General features: G+C 47.1%; 2 protein-coding genes across 2 annotated transcripts; one reads left to right on the top strand and one right to left on the bottom strand.

Moving 5' to 3' along the window:
- Positions 1–7,904: 7,904 nt before the first annotated feature.
- LOC311596683 (uncharacterized protein) lies at positions 7,905–17,406 on the bottom strand. The gene is made up of 2 exons (XM_084780383.1): positions 16,580–17,406; positions 7,905–11,481 (listed from the first exon to the last, which is right to left on the bottom strand). The coding sequence occupies exons 1-2, from the start codon at positions 16,745–16,747 to the stop codon at positions 8,578–8,580; spliced, it is 3,072 nt and encodes a 1,023-aa protein (XP_084636509.1). The 5' UTR covers positions 16,748–17,406; the 3' UTR covers positions 7,905–8,577.
- A 45-nt stretch (positions 17,407–17,451) lies between these two features.
- On the top strand, positions 17,452–23,538 carry LOC311599922 (alpha-1,3-mannosyl-glycoprotein 4-beta-N-acetylglucosaminyltransferase-like protein MGAT4E). Its single transcript, XM_084786045.1, has 4 exons — positions 17,452–17,742; positions 19,306–19,427; positions 20,191–20,347; positions 21,527–23,538. Exons 2-4 carry the CDS (start codon positions 19,320–19,322, stop codon positions 22,651–22,653), a joined length of 1,392 nt encoding a protein of 463 aa, XP_084642171.1. The 5' UTR covers positions 17,452–17,742; positions 19,306–19,319; the 3' UTR covers positions 22,654–23,538.
- The last annotated feature ends 263 nt before the right edge of the window (positions 23,539–23,801 follow it).

Here is a 23,801-nt window from a genome sequence, read left to right as displayed (position 1 = left end):
TTTATTCCCCTTTAAATAAAACAAACAAACAAAAACATTTTATTGTACCCTGGTTCTAAATGTTTCTTATTTCAGAGTTATAAAGGTCTAACCAAATAATGCTGTTTTTCCCGCAGGGGCTCCTGCAAGCTTCCTGGTCAACTGATCTTGTGTAATGTTCTGCTGTAGTAACGTTCATTTGTTTACAATGCTAAAACTTGGTTGTTATGTTCTACCCTCATTCTCAAAGTCTAAAATCACTGCCTTAAAACATGTTTAACTTTATCTTCTTTGTTTGTTTGTTTGTTTGTTTTTTGAGACAGGGTCTCTCTGTGTAGCCTTGACTGTCCTGGACTTGCTTTGTAGACCAGGCTGGCCTCAAACTCACAGCAATCCACCTGCCTCTGCCTTCCAAGTGCTGGAATTAAAGGTGTGCACCACCATACCCCACTTTTAACTTTATTTTCTAAAGATGTTATTAATCATACAAAACTGTTCTGCTCTTTTTGGATTGTACTTATGTTTTTGTGTGGGTTTTTTTATTCTTTTTTTTTTTCTAAGATTTATTTATTATTATGTGTACAGTGCTTTGCCTGCATGTACACCTGCAGGCCAGAAGAGGGCATCAGATCACATTATAAATGAGTGTGAGCCACCATGTGGTTACTGGGAATTGAACTAAGGACCTCTGGAGGTACAGTCAATGCTCTTAACCTCTGAGCCATCTCTCCAGCCCTGTACTTATGTTTTTAACGTCCCAACTTGACAGAGATAAAACCTAAAGTCTTTGTCTTTAAATATTAAGATAAACTATAAACAAAATTGTCTATTTAAATATTCTCAAGATAGACAAGACTGTAGTCTCACTGCCATCTTACTTAAAAGGCTGAGGATGTTTCCTGAACCCCTATATAGGAACCGGTACAATCATTAAAACCTGAGAGGAACCTTCCCGACAGGCTCAGCTACAGCAAAAACTATTCTCTAGGCCTTAGCCACTACCGCTCAGGGAAAAAAATAGAGGTCCGCAAAGCCCCTCCTCCCAGGGTCCAGCCTGAGGCAGCTCTGCCAGGGACCTGTTTCAGATGCAGCCAAAAGAAGACATGGTCTCACAGCTGCTACAGCCAGAACGGGACACTAATCCCACAGCCTCGCCTGTTGGCGAAACTGGCCTACGGATGTCAGAAAGCTCACACGCAGGCTTGTCCTCTGTGCCTAGTCACTGGAGGTTCAACCAGCACAAGAGCTGTAGGCACTTCCAGCCTTCAAGTCCCTTGACCTGGTGGAGCACAGACGGCTCAGATTCAGCAGCCTCACCACACCCAGGGTAACGCTACAGGTCTGTTTTAAACTCATACTCGGGCTACATGGTCACATAGCCAACTTCTATCATGGGAGGCTTCAGATACCTTCCCAGCCCTCTTCATATGCAGGAGACCAAACTTTAACTGTCAGGTCTAGATACAGTCTACCTTATTACCACTCTTTTAGCTAAGGGTAGTGACTACTTACAGCAATTTCACTTATGTATTAAAGCTACCAAGAAGGTGTTCCATGAATGTTAAAAAAGGCCCTAAGAAGATGCTTTAAGATTGATCCCTGTGGGTTGGAGAGATGGCTCAGTGGTTAAGTGTGCTGCCTGTTCTTCCAAAGGTCCTGAGTTCAATTCCCAGCAACGACATGGTGGCTCACAACCATCTGTAATGTGATCTGATGCCCTCTTCTGGCCTGCAGGTGTACATGCAGGCAGAACACTGTATACACAATAAATAAATAAACAAATCTTTTTTTAAAAAAAGACTGATCCATGTAAGTTATGAATATTAGAAGGTGTAAGAATGTGTTTTAAGTTGGTAAATGTGAGTTATGAAGGCCAACATGTCTAAAAGGACGCTTTATCTTTTCCTGTTGCTATGCTCTGGTTGCTATGCTCTGGTTGGAATAACTGTTTACAGTGTTGACACTGAACAGTGGAGCTCTAGTTTATTAGTCTATGTCAAAACATTCCACTATACGATCCTATCATAGTTCCAAGATTTTAAATTTCCTTCGTATTGTCTTTTCTTAAAATGTTTCTCATTGTACTAAAAGGATATACTTCCAGTCTTCGCTGGACAGACATCGTTCATGATGTATACTGATGCTAAACTGAGCTTTTGCCTTCGGCTCTACAGGAGATTTCTGCCCTCCCCATGTTACTGTTCCACAGAGGCTAAAAGGCTTCTGCCTTCCCTGAGCTCACCTCAGAGTATGTGTGCTTTTAACACAAAGTTCTTTTCCCAAGCCTCTACCATGTTATATGTCTACTGGCTTTTCCTACAATGTGTTTATGTCTAACAGTGTATATTTCATTGCAGATTTTAACAATGATGATGCTAACATGTCTAAAATTTATCTCCCTTTATGAACTTAAAAGGCTCCTTGTAAGATACAGGAAATTCATCTCTCAGGTCAAATGGAATCCAGATAAGTAGTGCCAATCAACAGTTTCTCACCAATTGCCTCTTAGAGGGGGGGGGGTCCCTTCTCTTTTTTACTGGTTTTGGGACTCCCCTCTCCCTAACCACCTGATTGCCACCTTTCTGCACCCAACACCAGCTAAATTCTCCCTTCCTAGTTATGTAAACACTTCCCTTTGTCCAAGAGACTGTCACCACCTCTCTGATTCACTGGGAGTGGAAGCACCCAACCCTGGTCTGCATAACTGTGGCTGGTCCTCTTCGCTGCCCTACAACTAGGACCGTTTCCATCTGGTGAGTTTTCAGATGTAGCTTCCTTCCCTCAGCTGTCCTCACCATCCACAGCCACTGTCCAAATCAGGTGCACTGGGTAACTACGTCTCCAGACCAGCTCTTGGTTGCTGGTCAGTGCTGATGAGCTACTGAGCAGTCTGTACCTGTTCCTTGGGTCACTATCTGTTTTGGGGGACACCGTAACGGGTTACTGACCTCCCCTCCCTATGGAAACCGTCCAGACGCCTGTTCCTCCTAGCATGCCTTTGGGATGTCTTTTAGAGAATCTCAAATCCTTATGCCCACATAAAGGGCTGCTAAGCTTACACACCTCTGCAATCAAACTTGGGCAGATCCAAAACTAAGCTGTTTTAACTATGGCCAGCAATCAGTAAAATGGAAGTTCCCTATGTTCAAACCTTTTTCTTTGCTCTCCCAAAATTTTCAAGCATTGTCAGCATTGTCTCTTGCCTTTTCTCTTTGCTCTCCCAAGAGTTTCAAATATATACCTAAAGGGAATTTTCTCCCTAACCTACTAACTTTGTCTTCTGCCCACATATATGTTGCAGTATCCTGCCAGACTTCCAGACTACATCTGGAACATCATCAAAGAAGCTACCCATAATTGCTCCAGCCCAACCTCATGGATCTTGCTAGCTGGACCTGCATTGCCCCTCCTAGCTGCAGATGTTCTCAGACCCTGGACAGCAAATCAACAGCCTGTTCTTCCAGAACCTAGCCAAAATTTCAGCCTTTTAACCACCTATCACTGCCCTACTGTCTACGGGAAGTAGTTAAGATGATTAATCCACCCCTTATCCATTTATAAAAGGCTGAAACGCTGTGCTCCAGACCTGGGGACGAGCAGCTCCAGGTTCACCCAGCACTCCTCACTCCCTCTCTGCTGCAGGACATGGCTGACATGCCCAACTCTCTACCTTGAACTTTCAGGGCAGAACCTTTCCTTCCTCTTCACCATATACTCTGAACATTTTGTTGCTATTTCTCTCTCTCTCTCCTCTCTCTCTCTCTCTTTTCTCCCTTATCTACATTTATATACTTTAACTTACCTTATATAAAAACAATCCAATGTTCTTTTTTTTAGCTTTTTTCTTTCTTTTTAATTATTTTTATTAATTCATTCATTTTACATCTCAATAGTTATCCCATCCCTTGTATCCTCCCATTCCTCCCTCCCTCCCATTTTCCCTTACTCCCCTCCCCTATGACTGTGACTAAGGGGGGCCTCCTCCCCCTGTATATGCTCATAGGGTATCAAGTCTCTTTTTGGTAGTCTGCTATCCTTCCTTTGAGTGCCACCAGGCCTCCCGATCCAGGGGACGTGGTCAAATATGGGGCACCAGAGTTCGTGTGAAAGTCAGTCCTCACTCTCCACTCAACTGTGGAGAATGTCCTGTCCATTGGCTAGATCTGGGTCGGGTCATTTTTTAATTATAGGAAAAGGTAAGAATGTTAGCATTGTTTCTGTCTGCCTGCTTGTGATGTCATTGCTTACCTGCCATGGGGGCGTGGCCCTGCCCGGGACCATATAAAAGGACAAACCTGCCTCATGCCCCTCCCCTCTCTCTACTCTCTCTTCTTTTCATTCTTCTTCTGTCTGTCTCTCTCTGGGGTGCCCCCACCCCCTGTTCTTCTCCCCCATGCTCATTTTATAAACTCTTCTATAACGTAAGATCTGCTGTCTGGTCTCTCTTATCTTATATTATTGCCTTATATCTTATATTTTATTATTAAACATAAAAACAAGTGTCCCTAGGAAACTGAAAATGACCTATTTGTGGAAACAGGCTTACTTCTCCTTTACTCCCTGAGAAGTGTCATACTTCATGAATTCTGTTCCTCATATGACAGAGAGCCTTTTAGGGACTTGACCTCTCTTACCATAAACCCAGATTTCAATCTGTCCCTTTCATGGTGACTTAATATGTTCAGCCAGATATTAGCAAGATGTTATCTCTGACTATTTGGATTTTGAGTCACTTTTGCTGTTCTTTTTCATTTGTTTCAAAGTTTTACACTGAGAGTGTCCAATATTAAAAATTAAGAAAGAAGCTGGGCGTGGTGGAGCACACTTATAATCACAGCACACAGGGAAGCAGAGGCAGGCAGAGCTCTGTGAGTTCAAGGCCAGCCTGGTCTACGAATTGAGTCCAGGGCAGCCAAGGCTACACAGAGAAACCCTGTCTTGAAAAACCAAATACTTAAAACATTTTAAAAGTTAAAAATTTTTACAAATGAGAAACAGTGCTAAGAGACATGACTCAGAGGTTAAGAGCTTGTACGGCTCTCTCGGGGGACTGTAGTTCCAATCCTAGCACCCACTTAAAACAGTTCACAACTGTTATGGGAATCTTTCTAGAATAAGCACCCCAAAACCAGTGAGAGTGGAGGAGAGGTGATGTCACTGGTGGACCAAGCCAGTACAGCTCCTGAAGGCTTCCATCTGGGGCCAGCTCGTATTATTTTATACTAAAACAACTACAGAGGGCTACGGGACTATAGTCACACAGTCTCATCGAAGTGTTCCTAGGGATAATTTTTTTAAATTTTATTAATTTATTCATATTACATCTCAATGGTTATCCCCTCCCTTGTATCCTCCCATTCCTCCCTCCCTCCCATTTTCCCCTTACTCCCCTCCCCTATGACTGTGACTGAGGGGGACCTCCTCCCCATGTATATGCTCGTATACCAAGTCTCTTCTTGGTAGCCTGCTATCCTCCTAGGGGAAAAAGAAAAAAGAAAAACCTAGGAATAATTTGAGTGCTGAAACTATCTCGAGTAAACTGATCTCTGGTCAAGTAGATCAGTGGTAAATTCCTGGAGTTAACTGGACCAGCCATAAATTCCTATACAATGTGTCCCTGACTTAGTGGTTATGAGAACACCTGATCACTTAACTGCTATCTCTCCACTTCTGTAAACAATGCTTGCTTGCTGCAGATGGACGTCCATAGTTGCCTTTCTGTATACCTCCTAACTGTGGATGTGCCCTTCAAAGACTTGAACAAATTGGAAGTGGACACTGCTTCCGCCTACTCTGCCTGGGACAGCCCCACCAATGGTGAGTAAAGACTCCACATAGTTTGACTTATTCCAGCCTCGTGTGTTGTGGTTTTTTGTTGGTGGGATGAGCAAGCAAACAAGATTTCACAGAAGCAAAAGTGGCAATCTGTGGGTGGTTAAGGGCAACGACCCATTGTTTTAGCTGTCTCTCAGGTCATCCTGTTCCGGGTAGTAGCAGGTGAAAGTGTGTTTGGCAAATAGTGTGAGGCGTGCTTTAAGTGAATCACTGAATAAATCAGTGTCTAATCATTGGTCTTTTCTACTTGGTTCTACGTCAGCAACCACATGTAACTCCAGTTCTGTGGGGGTCCTATGCCTCCCAAGGTGACCAAACTCACGAACACATGTCCACACACAGTGCCCTCCAGCCTTCTCACACACATACTTAGAAATAGTAAAAGAAAAAGATTGAGCATGACAGTGTATACCCTCAATCACAGCACTTAGGAGGACATGGCGGGAAGATGACACAAAGTTCCAGGCCAGGATAGTCTGGGCTCCCTGGGGAGGCTCTGTCTCAGAAAGTGTTCTTGAGAAAAATATTTTAAAAACAAAACAAAACAAAAAATCTATCTTTATTTGGAGAAAACAAATAAATGTGGCCAACTTCAGCCCCCTTCCCTGATACAGAATCCACTTTCCCGTCTATGCCTATCTCCTTTCCCTTGGGGCTGGAGTGGGCCGGGGCTGCTGAACCACCTCCGTTCAGGGTGAACTGTAGTCTTCAGGGTAAGACCTGAGTGTGGTGGACACTTGGCCTTGCCTCAAGGGTGCAGATTCCGGCCTGCCCCCAGGCTTCCCAAGCACCGCATTTTCTTCCTGTCCTAGGGGAGCGCTCTGAACCCTGAAGTGAGGGTAGGGGTGAGGGTGGGGCTGAGCTCCTCTATAGCCAAGGCAAGTCTCCAGGAGGGCCCCAGCCCCAGGAAAGGGGTGATTGTCACCTGCTGTGGTTGACATTTCATCTTCCTTCCTTCCTGGTCCTAAGCCCTGGGTCATCCAAAGCCTCCTGCTGGAAAGACAGGGTTCCTCCCACTCATACCCATCCTTGAAGAAGAGTCTCCTAGCCAGGATTTTTTTTTTTTTCAGTGAACCAACAGAAAGGACAAAACAAAAAGGAAGAGAGAAAGTAAGGAGTGGTCAGAACATGAACAGATAGCCCACGCCTTTAATCCCAGCACTTGAGAGGCAGAGGCAGGTGATCACTTTGAGTTCAAGACCAGCCTGGTCTATAAAGTGAGTCTAGGACAGCCAAGGCTACCCAGAGAAATCCTGTCTCAAAATACCAAGGAAAAAAAATAGATTTGCCCCTCGATGCTGTGTCCCGAGTCTGTGTCCTGGGCTGGGGAATCTGTCTCTCTCCCTCCTGGTCCAGTTCCCACAGCTTTTGGGAATTTTGATAAATTCTTCCCCAAAATGGGCTTACCAAAAAAAAAAAAAAAAAAAGTGTGTGTGTGTGGGGCAAACTCAATCTAAGCATGGTCACACACACACACCTTCAGTCTTAGCACATAAGAGGTGGGGGCCCAAGGATCAGGAGGAAGTCAAGGTCATCCTCAGCTCCATATTAAGTTCAGGGTTTGTGGTGACCAAACAAAAGGCATCTTGCACCAAGCCTCTGTCTTGCCCCCAGAGTGAACTCCCCCCCCCCCTTTCCCTCATGGTCCCCAAGTTCTCGGAAAGCCCACGAAAGTATGCCTAGTAACACCTGGAGTTAACACCTATGGGCCAGCTCATAACGTGAAAACCCCACAATGTTAGAGTAGATTTAAAAAACTGGATAAGATTCCCCTTGCGGCTTGGCCCAAACCCCCTACCCTGTCTTACCCTATCAGCGTTAAGGCCAACTCCCCTATAACCTTGTTACCCAATCGTGTCACACCAAGGCTTGGAAAGTCCCCTTTGCAGCTACTGCCTTTATAAACCTTGTGTCCTAAGGGGTCAAAGCCGCCACCTTCCTCAGTTTCTGGGGGGAACTAACATTCCTTGCTCCAGAGTTGGCACAATAAAAAGACCCTGTGTTGTGAATTGCATCTGGCTGGTCTCAGGTGGTCTACAGGGGTCTTGCAACTTTGGCATAACAAGTTATCCCAGACTACAGGAGCCTTTCAAAAACAAACACAAAGTTTTATTTGTTCTCGTTTTCCCTAAAATTATTTTACCACTTTCTATTCCCATAATTAGGAGCTAAGGTCCCACTGGACCTGCAGTCACACACCTATGAGACAATGCTGTGGATGTCACAAAGGTCTCCTGGCTGATGCAGTGGGCTTCTGGCTGATGCAGGGGTCTCGTGGCTGATGCACGTGTATCCTGCATGGTGCAGGGGTCTTTGGTTAGTGGAGGGGTCTCCTGGATGTTGAAGGGGTCTCCTGGCTGATGCAGTGGACTTCTGGCAGCTGCAGGGGTCTTCTAGCAGCTGCAGGGGTCCCTTGGCTGTCTCAGGGGTCTCCTGGCTGATGCAGGGGTCTCGTGGATGATGCACATGTTTCCTGAGTGTTTCAGGGGTCTTCTGATTGATGGAGGGGTCTCTCCTGGACATCTCATGGATCTCTTGGCTGATGCAGTGGGCTTCTGGCTGATGCAGGGGTCTCCTTTCTGCTGCAGGTGTCTCTGGCTGTTTCAGGGGTCTCCTGGCTGATGCAGGGGTCTCGTGGATGATGCATGTGTCTCCTGAGTGTTACAGGGATCTCCTGGCTGATGGAGTGGTCTTCTGCCTGATCCATGGGTCTCCTGACTGATGCTGTGGGCTTCTGACTGATACAGGGGTCTCCTGAATGTCTCAGGGGTCTCCTGCCTGATGCAGGGGTCTCATGGCTGATGCACATGTCTCCTGAGTGGTGCATGGGTCTTCTGGTTGATGGAGTCTCCTGGATATCTCAGGGGTCTTCTGGCTGATGTAGTGGGCTTCTGGCTGTCTAAGGGGTCTCCTGGCTGATGCTGGGGTCTTGTGGCTGATGCACATGTTTCCTGAATGGTGCAGGGCTCTTCTGGTTGATGGATGGGTCCCCTGGATGTCTAAGGGGTCTCCTGTCTGCTGCAGGGGTCTCCTGGATGTCTCAGGGGTCTCCTGTCTGCTGCAGGGGTCTCCTGGATGTCTCAGGGGTCTCCTGCCTGATGCAGGGTCTTGTGGATGATGCACCTGTCTCCTTCGTGGTGCAGGGGTCTTCTGGTTGATGGAGGGGTCTCCTGGATGTCTCAGGGGTCTCCTGGCTGATGCAGTGGGCTTCTGGCAACTGCAGGGGTCTCCTGTCTGCTGCAGGGGTCTCCTGGATGTCTCAGGGGTCTCCGGCCTGATGCAGTGGGTTTCTGGCTGTCTCAGGGATCTCCTGGCTGATGCAGGGGTCTTGTGGCTGATGCACATGTTTCCTGAATGGTGCAGGGCTCTTCTGGTTGATGGAGGGGTCCCTTGGATGTCGAAGGGGTTTTCTGGCAGATGCAGTGGGCTTCTGGCTGATGCAGGGGTCTCATGGCTGATGCACATGTCTCCTGAGTGTTGCAGGGATCTCCTGGCTGATGGAGGAGTCTCCTGCCTGATCAAGGGGTCTCCTGGCTGATGCAGTGGGCTTATGGATGATGCAGGGGTCTCCCGGTGGCTACAGGGGTCTCCTGGCTGTCGCAGGGGTCTCATGGATAATACAGGGGTCTCGTAGCTAATACACATGTCTCCTGAGTGGTGCAGGGGTCTTCTGGTTGATGAAGGGGTCTCCTGATGTCTCAGTGATTTCCTAGCTGATGCAGTGGGCTTCTGGCTGATGCAGGGGTCTCCTGTCTGCTGTAGGGGTCTCCTGGATGTCTCAGGAGTCTCCTGGTTGATGCAAGGGTCTCGTAGCTGATACACTTGTCTCCTGAGTGGTGTAGGGGTCTTCTGGTTGATGGAAGGGTCTCCTGGATGTCTCAGGGGTCTCCTGGCTGTCTCAGCTGTCTTCTGGCCAATGTGGGGGTCTTGTGGCTGATGCACATTTCTCCTGGGTGTTGCAGTGGTCTCTTGGCTGATGCAGGGGTCTCCTGAATGATGCAGTGGGCTTCTGGCTGATACAGTGGAATTCTGGTTGTTGCATGGGTCTCCTGGATGTTGCAAGGATCTTTTGGATGATGCAGGGGTGTCCTGGATGATGCAGGGTTCTTGTGGTTGATACTCGTTTCTCCTGCGTGTCATAGGGGTTTCTTGGGTAATGCATGTGCCTCCTGGCTTTTGCAGGGGTCTCCTGGCTGATGTAGGGGCCTCATGGCTGTCCCAGGAGTCTCCTGTATGTTGCTGTGGTCTCCAGGTTGTCTCAGGAGTCTCCTGGCTGATGCAAGGGTCTCGTGGCTGATGCACATATCTCCTGAGTGTTACAGTGGTCTTTTGGCTGATACAGGGGTCTCCTGGGTGTCGCAATGGTCTCCTTACTGATGCAAGGGTCTCTGGTCTAATGCAGTGATCTCCTGGCTGTCTCAGGCATCTCCTGGCTGATTCAGGGGTGTCATGGCTGTCCCAGGAGTATCCTTTCTGTTGCTGGGGTCTTCTGGCTATCTCTGGGGACTCCTGGCTGATGCAGGGGTCTCGTGGCTGATGCACATGTCTCCTGATTGTTGCAGGGGTCTTCTGCTTAATGGAGACATCTCCTGGCTGTCTCAGGGGTCTTCTGGCTGATGGAGTGCGCTTCTGGCTGATGCAGTGGTCTCCTATCTGCTGCAGGAGTTTCCTGGCTGTCTCAGGGGTCTCCTGGATGATGCAGGAGTCTCGTGCCTGATGCACGAGTCTCCTGGATATTGCAGAGGTCTTCTGGCTGACCCAGGGTTCTCTTGGCTGTCGTAGTGGTCTCCTGGCTGATGCAGCAGTCTCTTGGCTGATGGAGGGGTCTCCTGACTGATACGTGGGTCTTCTAACTGATGCAGTGGGTTTATCACTGATGCAGGGTTCTCCTGGCTGTTGCAGGGGTCTCCTGGCTGTTGCAATGATCTCCTGTATGATCCAGGAGTCTCCTGGCTGTCGTAGGGGTCTCCTTGCTGATGAAGGCGTCTCCTGGCTTATGTAGACATCTCCTGGCTGATGCAGGCGTCTTCTGGATGATGCAGGGGACTCCTGGCTGATGCATTGGTTTTCTGGCTGCTGCAGGTGTCTCCTAGCTGATGCAGCGGCCTCTTGGTTGATGCAGGAGTCTCCTGGCTTTCGCCCAGGTCTCCGTTGTGTTGCAATGATCTCATGGCTGGTCCACGTGTGTCCTGGGTGTCGCAGGGGTCTCCTGGGTGTCACAGGGGTCTTCTGGCTGTTGCAGGGGGCTCCTGGTTGATCCAGGGGGGTCCTGGATGATTCAGGAGTCTCCTGGCTGATGCAATGGGCTTCTGACTGATGCAGGGGTCTCCTGGTTGATACAGGAGTCTCCTGACTATTGCTATCGTCTCCTGTGTGATCCAGGGGTCTCCCGACTGATGTAGGCATCTCCTGGCTAATGCAGGCATCTTCTGGCTGATGCAGTTGGTGTCTCTTGGCTTTTGCCAGGCTCTCCTGGCTGATGCTGAGGTCTCCTGGCTTTTGCCGGGGTCTTGTGGCTGATGTAGGGGTCTCCTGACTGATGCACATGTCTACTGGGTGTCCCAGGGGTCCCCTGGCTATCACAGGGGTCTTCTGGATGTCACAGGGGTCTCCTGGCTGATGCTGGAGTCTCCCGGCTGTCGCAGGGGTCTCCTGGATGATGCATTCCTTAAGAAATGCAGACATTAACAGTCAAGTTTTTGTCAAGTGACTTCCTCAGTTTGAACAGACTTTATTTACTAAAGTTACAGACAAAAGTCTAAAGCAGAGCAACCACTCCAGGGCAGGTGGAAGTGGGTAGCCCACAGTGGGGAGCAGCAGGGTGACTTCTGTGTTGTGAATTTTAAAGTGTTTATGAATATTTATGATATGGTGGCATGATTACCCTTTTACTATCTTAAATCAAGGTGGACTAGGTTTCCCTTTTTGAGTATTCCCTCCTGTGATCCCCACAAGAGGGGAAGGGGAGAGAAGAAGGAGGAGGAGGAGGAGGAAGAGGAGGAGGAGGAGGAAGAGGAGGAGGAGGAGAAAAATCACAATATAGTGATATTATAATGAGATCAGGTCCTTGAGGATCAAGCCCTGTGTTAGCTAGCATACTTGCATGGGCCGATACAGAGGCACAACTGTTGGGTTTCGGAACAGAGACAAACAGCTGACCTCCAGGTTCTCCCAGCATCCCTCGCTCTCTACCTGCTGTACGGCATAGCTGGCACACCCTCCTGTTTACCTACCCTTCTGAAGTCTCCAGCCCAAGGGCAGGGAGTGGGGAGATGGGGGCATCCCCTCCCCTAGAGGCTTTAGTCCAAACTTTTTTGGTTTCTTCCCCTCTCTCTTCCGGTATTTCCTCTCCCCCGCCCCCTCTTTCTTTCCTCTCTCCTCACTCTGTGTGCTTTCTCTTCAGCTTTTCTGTCTCCCCTGTATGGCGGTTTCCCTGGCCTGGTTCCTTGGGACCAGGTGAACCTGTCAAGAACTGCTTCCAATAAACCTGCATTTATATACCTTAACTTGTCTTAAATTAGGTCATTCCAACGCAGAATGATATCAATAACCTACTTGCAGCTTGGAGAATGCTTAACCACAAAGGTGCACCTTGGCCATCAGGAGACCGCTACCAACCAAACCACGTAGTTTCCCCCGGATGCCTCACACCTAACTCTTGTGATAGTCTGATGGTATCCTTTCTGGAACAGGATACAGGCCGTGGTTCTTAAAAATATATTTTAAAAATTATAAGGCCAGGCGTGGTGGCACATGCCTTTAATCCCAGTGCTAGGGAGGCAGATGCAGGTGGATCTCTGTGAGTTTGAGGCCAGCCTGGTCTACAGAGTCAGTCCAGTTCAGCCAAGGCTACACAGAGAAACCCTGTCTCAAAAACCAAAATAATAATAATAATAATAATAATAATAATAATAATAATAATTTTAAAAAGTAAAACATTTTAAGAAGCCTTGTTCATTTTATACTACATGTAAGAGTTTCCCCTGCATGTATGTCTGTGCACCAAGTGCATTCTTGGTACTCAAAAAGGTCAGAATAGGGCATCGGATCCCTTTGAACTGGAGTTACAGATGGTTGTGAGCCACCACTTGGGTGCCAGGCCTCAAAACCTGTTTTGCAAGATTGGAAAGGGCTGTTAACTCCTGCGCCATCTCTGTAGCCCGGAGGTCTCAGAGGCTATTCTCAAGCTCCTTGTGGTGGCGCTAGCCTTTCATCTGGAGGCAGAGGCAGGTGAATCTCTCTAAGTTTCAGACCAGCATGGTCTAAAAAGGAAGTCCAGGATAGCCAAGGCTACACAGAGAACCTGTCTCCAGATAACAACAACAAAGAAACTATTGTCAAGCTAGGCAGTAGTGGCGCACCCCTTTAATCCCAGCACTCGGGAGGCAGAGGCAGGCCAATCATTATGAGTTCGAGGCCAGCCTGGTCTACAAAGCAAGTCTAAGACAGCCAACACTATACAGAGAAACTCTGTCTCAGAAAAAAAAAAGAAAGAAAGAAAGAAAGAAAGAAACTATTGTCACTCACAACTTAGTCTATTGCAATTAGATAAATATTTTCCAGAGGGATGGGGCTTTGTGGGAGCCAGCCTGGAGCCTGGCAAGACCACTTTGCAGTTTGGTGTTTGTTCAAAAGCTCTGACTCTTTTTCTCTTTTTTTCTCTGGCCAGCTCAGCTATCTCATACCTAGCTGAAACCCTTTCGTCTCGTGCCTACTTTCCCTCACCTCACCAGTTCAATCCTAACATTCATTTGAACTCACACATTTGTTTTCATCATAACATCAGGAAGATCATGAGTTCAAAGCCAACCTGGGGCTGCACACCAAGACCCTGTCTCAAGCTGCTCCCCAGATGTCCGCCAAATGCCCGTTGCTCTCCATTTTTTTTAAAGATTTATTTATTTATTATTATGTATACAATGCTCTGCCTGCATGTACACCTGCATGCCAGAAGAGGCACCAGATCTCATTATAGATGGCTGTGAGCCACCATGTGGTTGCTGGGATTTGAACTCAGGACCTCTGGAAGAACAGGCAGTGCTCTTAACCTCTGAGCCATCTCTCCAGCCCTGTTCTCCATTTTTTGCCATCTATTACTGTTGTAAGATTTTTCTTCTTTGGTATTACTCTGTGCTATTTTTTTTTAAACTTGGGGTGTGTGTGTGTGTGTGTGTGTGTGTGTGTGAGAGAGAGAGAGAGAGAGAGAGAGAGAGAGAGAGAGAGAGAGAGAAGAGAGAGAAACAGACAGACAGACAGACAGAGACAGAGAGACAGGTGGGGTATGTCTCATAGCCTCATGTAGCCCAGGCTGGCCTGGAACTTACTATGTAGCCAAGGATGACTTTGAACTTTCTGTTGTTGTTGTTTTGTGACAGGGTTTCGCTGTGTGGCCCTGACTGTGCTGGAACTTGTTTTGTAGACCAAGGTGGCCTCGAACTCAGAGATTCTCCTGCCTCTTTAGTCTCATGAATGCTAGGACTATAGGCATGTTGCCACCACACCTGGCTGACTTTGTACTTTTTTATTTTTTAATTTATGAGTGTTCTGTGTCCATATATGGTGCAGGCCAGAAGAGGGCATCAGGTCCCATTATAGATGGTTGTGAGCCACCATGTGGTTGCTGGGAATTGAACTCAGGACCTTTGGAAGAGCAGCCAGTGCTCTAATCTGCTGAGCCATGTCTCTAGCCTCCCTAACTTTAAACTCTTAGTCTTTATGTCTCTGACTTCCAGGTGCTGGGATTATAGGCATGAACCGTCATGTCCTGTTTGGTTGTTTTGTGTTTTCGTTTTCTAAGATTCACTGCCAGGGATTGAACGCAGGGCCTCCTGCACCTGCTGGTTATGCATGCTGACTCCCCTGGGGGGACCCCAGGACTCCCACCTCGTTTTGTTTTACGTTTAGTTTTAGACAAGGGCTCACTAAGTTATCCAGACTGGTCTGGAATTCGTGACCCTCCTATTTGGTTTCTGGTAGCTCCTGCCTGTGCCACAGCCTCATGTTTAGGATTATCAGAAATTGAGTGTTTCAGATAGGAGCAACTTTGGATGTTTTACCAATATCACAGTTTAGCCATGAAACGTTTTTAAGTTTTTGTTTTGCTTTGATTTGGTTTTTTTGGTTTTGTGGGGATTTTTTTGTGTTTTTTATTTTGTTTTGTTGTTGTTGTTGTTTTGTAGTTGTTTTGGTTTATTGAGACAGGGTTTCTCTGTATAGCCTTGGCTGTCCTGGACTCATTTTGTAGACCAGGCTGGCCTCGAACTCATAGAGATCCACTGACCTCTGCTTCCCAGAGTTCTGGGGTCAAAGGTTTGTGCCACCACTGCCCAGACTGCTTAAGTTTTAGAAAGGAGTTTATTATAGGTTTATTATAGGTGGGACCTTAAGCAGCCAGAGATCCTATCTCTCAAAGATGGGTTGCCCTGAAATCCTTCTTACCAGAAATCTGAGCTCCAAACTCAGGTCTCTACTAATGTACACAATCAGAGCAGAGGTTTTTTCTTTTTTTTCTTTTTTCTTTTTAGTGTGTGTATGTGTGTGTGTCTGTCTGTCTGTCTCTGTGTGTGGGGGGGTATGTAGTATGTGTCCTTGTTCAAGTATTTGTGCACCTGTGCATGCAGGTGCACGAGCACATGTGTGTGAATGCATATGGAAGCCGGAGGTCAATTTTAGGTATCTTCCTCTATCACACGCTTCTTTGTGAGGCCATTCCCACAATCACACTCTATTGTCTGTCTGTCCGTCTGTCTGTCCGTCTGTCTGTCTGTCTGTCCATCTGTCTGTGTGCCTACTTACTTAGTATTTATTTACATTTGGCTGTTTTGCCTGCGTGTATGTCTATACACCACATGTAGCATGTGAGGTGCCTACAGAGGTCAGGAAAGGCATTATATCTCCTGGAACAGGGGTTGTAGGTAGTTGTGAGCCACCATGTGGGTGCCAAGAATCCAACCTCGTGGTGATAGGCCACTTCAAGCTTCTGCCGCCATGATTAACCCTTGAACTTCGAGCCAAAATCAGCTATTACTTCCTTAAATGTCTTTTGTTAACTATGTTTGCTCCAGCAGCATGTAAGATAATTAACAATTAATTATAATAATTATTATTAAGAATCTATGGGGAAAATGAAGAGGATTAGAACATTATGGTGCCTTCTATATAAAAATTCATTCTACACATCTGTAAGAAGAATGCACAGAAACTACCCACCATTACAACCTTGAGGAGGGTGCAGACATCGTGTGTGTGACAGGGGGTGCAGACATCATGTGTGTGACAGTAAAGACAATCAAGTAGTTCAGTGAAACTAAAATAGACACAAACATACTCAGTTAACAGGTGTGACAAGAATTTAGAGTCTTTCCACAGTGGTGCTGGAAGAATGGGGTATTAGTTTAAAAAAAAAATAAAGGAATTTCAGCACCTATCTCATTCCACACACAGCTATTATTTTGAGATGAATCATAAGCCTAAAGGTAAAAATGAAAACTATAGGTTTCAAGGTGGTGGTGCCACCTTTAATCCCAGCACTCTGGTGTTGGCTCTGGTCCCTTAACAATTTAACTTTATTATGAATTTATTAAACAAATATGTCTCCCTTACAACCTGACTATCCTAAACAGGGAGGAAAGGAGATTAAGGAGAACAAGAATGAAACCGTCTGGGTGTCAGTTCCGCGGGGCGAATCCCTTGGCGTAATTCTCCAGGAGTCTCGCAGATCCTCTACCTGACAGAAGAAGCTGTACCATTCGTGGCCTGAACATACCTTCTCCGTCGTGCTCGCAGCTCGCTTGTGAATCCTCCAATCCCCTGCTCCACGACCGGGCTGGAACCACTGACGTCTCTCTCTGGTTCCCTGCTCCCCTCGATGGCCGTTTTTGAATATACTAGCCTGGCCAGAGTCCCCGGCCCCTGGCTTCAACCCTGGGCCCATATGGTTCCTCTCAGGCTATCGCAGATGTTTACTTGGGTCTCAGTGGGCTAAACCCACCCAAGACGGCTTCCACCTTGGGCCCAGTCTAAGGCAAGGTCACGTTCCTTCCACACACTCTGGAGACAGAGGCAGGCAGATCTCTGTGAGTTTGAGGCCAGCCTGGTCTACAGTGTGAGTCCAGGACAAATAGCCAAGGTTATACAGAGAAACAATTTCTCAGAAAAAAAAAAAAGGAAAAGAAAACAAAGGAAGGAAGGAAAGAGGAAAGGGAGGAAGAGAGGGAGGGAAGGAGAAAGGAAGGAGGAAAGGGAGGGAGGAAGGAAGGAGGAAAGGGAGGAAGGGAGGGAGGGAGGGAGGAAGGAAGGAAGGAAACTGTCAGAAGGCCACCAGACACTGGATATTTGAGTACGATTTCGTGGTACAGTTCCAGGTAGCACAGGTAGCAGTGACTGGCCCGTGGGGGTCTTCTGACAAGGAAGAGGCACCTCAGAATCTATACCTATTGACTCAAGCTAGCAGGTAATAGTCAGACTTCAAGTCGCAAGACTGAAAGACTGGTCTTGAACCTGTGTTCTGACCTCACCTAGAAGCAGTGCTTGATGTAAGGCCAGGTTGACACATAATAATAGCCATTCAGACTGCACAATGGTCGTCGGGGGTGCTGCCTAGGAAGGGTGACTAGTCTCAGAAGCCTCGGAGAAAACATTCTGAGACTACATCCTTCAACATTAAGATTTTTCTTTTCTTCTTGTTTTCAGAGAAAATCCTGTTCCAGTTAAGCTTCAAAGAGATTTTTCTGCTAGCCAGAAAGACTTCGATGGACATTGCACCCAAAACATAGTGAAGATGCGGTCCTGGTTAGAAGTTTCTGGTTTCTTCCAGGTTTCTATGGATCCTGGCAGCCTACCGTGAAGGAGATATACCAAATCCTTCTGACTTCACCCAAAACCTTGTCTGTCTGCCTAACATAACTCTGGAAAGGACCAGGCCCAAAAGTAAGCATGGAGTTGAGAGATGACATCTAATTTATTTATCAGTAATCCCCACCAGGAGATATTGGTTTGTATTTGACCACTTGGGGGAATAATATGACTAACACTTTAACCTTAAATTTTCTCTTCACTTAAAAAACTATTATGGGGGGCTGGGCAGTGGTGGCGCACGCCTTTAATCCCAGCACTCAGGAGGCAGAGGCAGGCAGATCTCTGGGAGTTCAAGGCTAGCCTGGTCTACAAAGCGAGTCCAGGACAGCCAGGACTACACAGAGAAACCCTGACTCAAAAAACAAAGAAAATAAAAATTATTATGGGGGAGATCAGCAGTTAATATCACTGGCTGCTCTTCCAGAGGACCCAGGTTCAAGTCCCAGTACCCACACCATGGCTCACAACCACCTATACCTCCAGTTCCAAGAGACTCAACACCCTCTTCTGGCCTCTACATGCACCAGACACACATGTGGCACACAGACTTATACGCAGGTAAAATACTTATATACATTTTTTAAAAATGATAAATGATAAAATGACTATCACAACCTGCCACCATTGCCGAGGAATCGAAGTTGAATCTTGAGATTCAACAGAAGCAGAGGAGCCTAAGCTGGTGCCTTTCCTGGCGTTCTGTGAAGCTCTCATTCCAGACAGCTCACTGAGAAACAATGCCAAACATACCGAGTATTTGTCTTCACTATCACAGATGTGCTCAGGATAAGGAAGGTCTCATGGCAAAATGGGGCTGGTTATGTAATGCCTGGAGCACATTAAGTTGCCCTGCAGAGGGGCTGGAGAGATGGCTCCGCAGTTAAGAGCACTGACTGCTCTTCCTAAAGGACCTGGGTTCAATTCCCAGCACCCACATGGCAGCTTACAACTGTCTGTAACTCCTAGATCTGACACTCTCATACAGACATACATGCAGGCAAAACACCAATGCACATACAATAAAAATAAATAAATTATTTTTTTAAAAGTTGCACTGCAGAAGAGGAGGAGATGTGTCACATACGGCATTCCTCCCAGGTGAGTAAACAGAGTTATACAGGAACAGAGTTCACATAGCAGGATGTGGGTAGGAAAACCTATTGTATGCAGGCTTCACGTTACACTTATGTATTTAAGTCTGTGTACACACATGTGGCATATGCACATCATGGTACACATGTGGAAGTCAGGACAATCTCTAGGAGTTGGGTTTCTCCTTCTGCCGTATCGACCCCAGGAACAGGACTTGGTCACCAGGCTTGGTAGTAAGCACATTCTTTTACCTCCTGAGCCATCTTTACAGCCCCATTTCTTCTTCTTGGCAGCACGTTCCCTCCAGTTCGCCTGGGAGCATAGAGAAAGCAGGCACTCCAGAGTCAAGCCCTTGTTTGCTGTCTTTCCTAAGATGTCTAAAAGCAAGAGCAGGGGAAAATGTGGGAGGGAAGGGTTAGGTATCGGGAAAGCTTAGTCCCGGAAGGATGGACTCAGGACGTGGCGAGCAAGCCAGGGATGGCACCCACGGTCTCTGAGTAGGATGCCCTAGGGAACCTACTGCTTCTCACGTCCCTTCCACAGCTGCTCCTGGCACCATGCAAGGTTGCCTGTGGAGATGCATCGGAGTCGCAGCATCCTTTGTCATCCTGGGGTTCTTTCTTCAGGAGAAGGAAGCAACGTATGTGGAACATAAGACATCGCTGGTGAGGACCGGGATAGAGGCTTCTCCCTCTTCCCAGGAATGGGATCTTCCCGCTTAGGTTAAAGCCTCTAGGTTCATCATGGGAACACTAAAGGCAAGCAGCTGAGAAATCCAGACACTGTCAGAGAGGACGTGACCTCTGACCCGGCTGGGGATTTGGGGAGGACAGGAAGAGGAGCAGGGCATTCCAGCATAGACTGTGAATCCGAACCACCTGTAGGGCAGGTGCTGACCAGCAGGACACAGGTGATGAGAAACACCTGTCTGCGGCCACCTCCTCGCCGCACCTGCCGCGCAGATGGTTTTCTTCACCCTTTCTCACGCGAGAAATTAGAAGTAGCTCCCCTCAGCACACACACAGGGCAGCTGCAGCTTTGGGTGGCCGAGCTCCGAGTAGTGAGACTAAAGCCAGCAAAAAGGACTTTCAAGCCCAGGCAGTGTGAGCAAGGCCTTCAAGACAGGGCTGGGTTCTGACTTTCAGAACTCAGCAGAGGCCTGAGCCAAGTTGGACCACATCTGCCAGCTTGACTGTGGGCAGTGGGGCAGTGGCTTGGCAGGCACGTCCTCACTCTGAAGGATTCCAGGGCTGGAAAGTTCTATGGGGGCTCATGACCGGGTGAGAGAGCAGAAAGCTGTGCCCTGACAAATTATATGGAATGGATCCACTGGAAAGAGGGCTTGCCCCCCCCCCACACACACACCAGTTGTTTCCAGAAGGTCTAAGAAGCACCCTTAGGGCTGATAATGTATCATCTTGTACTCAGGATGAAAAGATGAAAATAATACAGCAGATAGTGCATGAGAAAATCAGCTCTGAGATGAACGATCACTTGAAATACTTCACAGAAATGCAGAAAGATCCCCCTGCACTGCTGCACGCCAACTACACACTTCTGGCTGGAGACTCTTTTCAGGCAAAGAGTGAGTATGTAGGAGGAGCCATTAGGCTTGGCAGTCTATGGCATTAGACTTGGCAGTCAAGGTCTTCCTTTCTTTTTGTTTGTTTGCTTGTTTTGTTCGGTTAGTTTTTGTTGTTTTGTTTTGTTTTGTTTGAGGTGACAAGAGTTTCTCTGAGGAGCCCTGGCTGTCATGGAACTCACTTGAACTCAGAGACCAGCCTGCCTCTGCCTCTTGAGTGTTTGGAGTAAAGGCACGCACTACCATTGCCAGGCTGAGGTCTTTCATCTAGAAAAGGAGAATGGGGTCTAAAGGACTGAGCTGGCAGCTAGTGGGATACAAGTACTTTGAGTGAGGACCAGCAGGTACAGGTTTCCACCTGATCCAGCCTGATCACCCTTGAATGCCCAGCAGAACCAAAAGGCCAGAGTAACTCTGTGAGAGCCTGTGGGGGTAATCATCCACGCCAGCTTCCAGGGAGGCAGACCTGGCACAGGGGTAGGGGAAGAAGTGGGTTGTCTTAAAAGAAGGTAGTGTGAACTTATGGGCCACTGAATTTACTGCACAGCCCAGTGAACTGGACTTTGCCAGCTATGAGGCTTTAAAAGGACTTGGCGATCTTCTAGTGCAGACCTGGGTAGTGCACAGTAGCTGTGGTAACTCTTAAGGGCCAGGCCAGGCTAATTTGCTGATAGGGCGGTAGCCACACAGTTCCACTCTAAAGAGAGCCTTATCCTTTGTGAGGCTTCTCCCATGAGCCTTTCAAAGTACTGAGCAGGGGAGAGTTTATAGCTTTGAGAAGGTATTCGCCTCCCACAATGTTAGGGTTTAAAAATAAATAGAATGTGATGCAACAGAACGGATATGGAGAGATTTATTATAGAAGTGTGAGGGGGGAGAAGAAGAGGGAGAGATGCCCCAGAGAGAGAGAGAGAGAGAGAGAGAGAGAGAGAGAGAGAGAGAGAGAGAGAGAGAGAGAGAAGATATGGCAGGTCAGCCCCTTTATAGTCTGGCGCACCTGGTGGCGGCAGGCCATGACTTTATAGGTTGCTAAGCAACCTAGAGGCAGCTTATATGCCAACACACAATCCAGAAGACTATGTGAGCCTGTCTTGGGGACAGGCATTAAGTGAGGGGCTGGGAAGAATGTCCTGGGTTCCATCTGCCTTGCTGAAGTACTGAGAGTGTCCCTGTGTTCCTCAGGGCTGCTGACAGTGGGGATCTCCTCAGAGCGGCATACCAATGAGACTCACCTCCTTGACACCCTGAAGTCCTTATTTCTAGCTTCCTCAGAACGGGACCTGGAATATATGTTGGTATTGGTTCTCCTGTCAGACACTGATCCCAAATGGCTCCACCAAACAGTTGCCAGCATTTTACTTTCCTTCACGCCATACATTGAGTCCGGTAGGCTGTTGGTGGTCCATGGGCTGCTTGGCAGCTCCCTAGCAAGAAGGAAGCATACTTCCCCCTGTGGGAAACTTTATTCTAGGCAGAAAACAAGCTCCGTCCTCCTCATGAATTTTGCCCGCAACTTCTCTGACTACTTCCTCATGCTAGGAGATAATGTGAAGTGTGCCCCCAGGTTTCTGTCTGACATCTACTGGGCAGTGCTAGGCTGGAAACAGCTCCCTTGGGTGACCCTGGACTTCTCTAACATGAAGACCTCTGGGAAAGTTTTCCATACCAGGGACCTCCCCCGCCTGATTTCCTACTTGCTCCTCTGCCCCAAGGACATCCCCACTCACCTGCTTCTCTCTGAATTCAGTCTTCTCCTGTCTCAAAATGTTCCCATTCACTTCAGCCCTTCCATCTTCTACCACATGGGCAGCTACTCTGAGTTAGAAGACACATGCTTTCCTGGGGAGCAAAACGAGGACTTGGGCGAACCAGATAACCCTGTTGCTACCGTCTTCACGGACATGTTCGGCATCTGGCTTTCAGTTCCACGGTCTGCCTACATTCTCAATGATGACTGTTTCTGGGCCTTGAACCCTATAGAAGGCAACTACCTGCTGGTGGTTCTGGATAAGCCACAGAAAGTCATCCGGGTAGCAGTGGTGACAGGCTCCAAAGAGACTATGCTTAACTTCTTACAACACGGGCAACTGTTGGTGGGCTACAGCCTCATGGACTACCCCAAGCATTGTGCTCACTATACCTTGGTAGGACCATTGGTGAGAGGTCAGTTGGACCAGATGGTATTTTATGAAGAAGATTCTGTGAAGGAGATCAGTTGTATAAAACTGCTGGTGACAGCATCTCATGACTACCCCATCAAGATCGTGCAGATCAGAGTCTGGACAGAAGTGGAGGAAGAGGAGAGCTAGAGGACGCTGTGAGATTTGCACCAGACTGGGTCTAGGAAGGGAGAAATAAATCCATCAATTGACCAAGAATTTCTCCTCCTTGTGAATACAGTGATCGTGTAATTTATTCTTCAAAGTGGGACCCGATGCTGATTGGTTCTTGTCAACTTGATGCAAACCTAGACATATCTAAGAGGCGAGAACTTCAACCAAGAAAATGCCTCCATAACATTGGCCTGTAGGCAAGGTTGTGGAACATATTCTGAATTAGTGATTGATACCTTAAACAACAAACAAAAATGAAGAGCTCCTAAAAAAAGCTTCACAGAAAGTCATGTTCTGGTTTACTACATGCACACACACACACACACACACACCACAAACATACATATACACACATACATCACACACAAAACATACATATACACACACATCACACACACAAATATACATATACACACACATACATCACACACACAAACATACATATACACACACATACATCACACACACACAAATATTCAAACACACACGCATACTATACTAGGAAGCTAGGTGTCATGGCCCATGTCTGTAATCTCAGCATTTAGGGATGAAGGCTCAAAAAATTCTCAGTCACCCTCAATACACAGCAATGGCTATAACATAGAACTCTGTCTTTAAAAAAAAAAAAGGGTCTAGATGTGGCGATGCACACCTTTAATCCCAGCACTGGGGAGGCAAAGGCAGAAGGATCTCTGTGAGTTCAAGGCCAGCCTCATCTACATAGGTAGTTCCAAGCTATCCAGGGCTACATAGAAAGAAAAACTTTCTCAGAAAGAAAGAAAGGGGGAGAGAGACAGAGAGAGGGGAAAAGGAAACAAGAAAAGATAACATAGATGTCAATTCCTTAATCAATAAAACAGATGAGCCTCAATAAAAAATGTAAATGAGAGTGTAAATGAGAGTGTCTACTTTTTTTCCTACCCAATCCATGCTGAAATTGTAAAAAGTTATTTATTTATTTATTTATTTATTTATTTATTTATTGTTTTTGATTTTTGGTTTGGTTTTGTTTTTGGTTTTTCAAAACAGGGTTTTTCTGAGTGTCCTTGGCTGTCCTGGATTCACTTTGTAGACCAGGCTGGCCTCAAACTCACAGCGATCCACCTGCCTCTGCCTCCTGAGTG

Source organism: Acomys minous, assembly GCF_964271855.1.
Source record: "Acomys minous genome assembly, chromosome: 1".
NCBI lineage: Eukaryota > Metazoa > Chordata > Mammalia > Rodentia > Muridae > Acomys > Acomys minous.
The sequence above is the reverse complement of the archived record's forward strand: the minus strand, read 5'-3'. Positions and strand labels throughout refer to the sequence as shown.

Coding starts and splice junctions, on each gene's coding strand:
- LOC311599922 (XM_084786045.1), top strand. CDS start 19,320: ATGCAAGGTTGCCTGTGGAGATGCATCGGAGTCGCAGCATCCTTTGTC. Junction 19,428..20,190: donor TGGAACATAAGACATCGCTG/GTGAGGACCGGG, acceptor TCTTGTACTCAG/GATGAAAAGATGAAAATAAT. Junction 20,348..21,526: donor AGACTCTTTTCAGGCAAAGA/GTGAGTATGTAG, acceptor TGTGTTCCTCAG/GGCTGCTGACAGTGGGGATC.
- LOC311596683 (XM_084780383.1), bottom strand. CDS start 16,747: ATGGGCCCAGGGTTGAAGCCAGGGGCCGGGGACTCTGGCCAGGCTAGT. Junction 11,482..16,579: donor CTGCGAGCACGACGGAGAAG/GTATGTTCAGGC, acceptor GCATTTCTTAAG/GAATGCATCATCCAGGAGAC.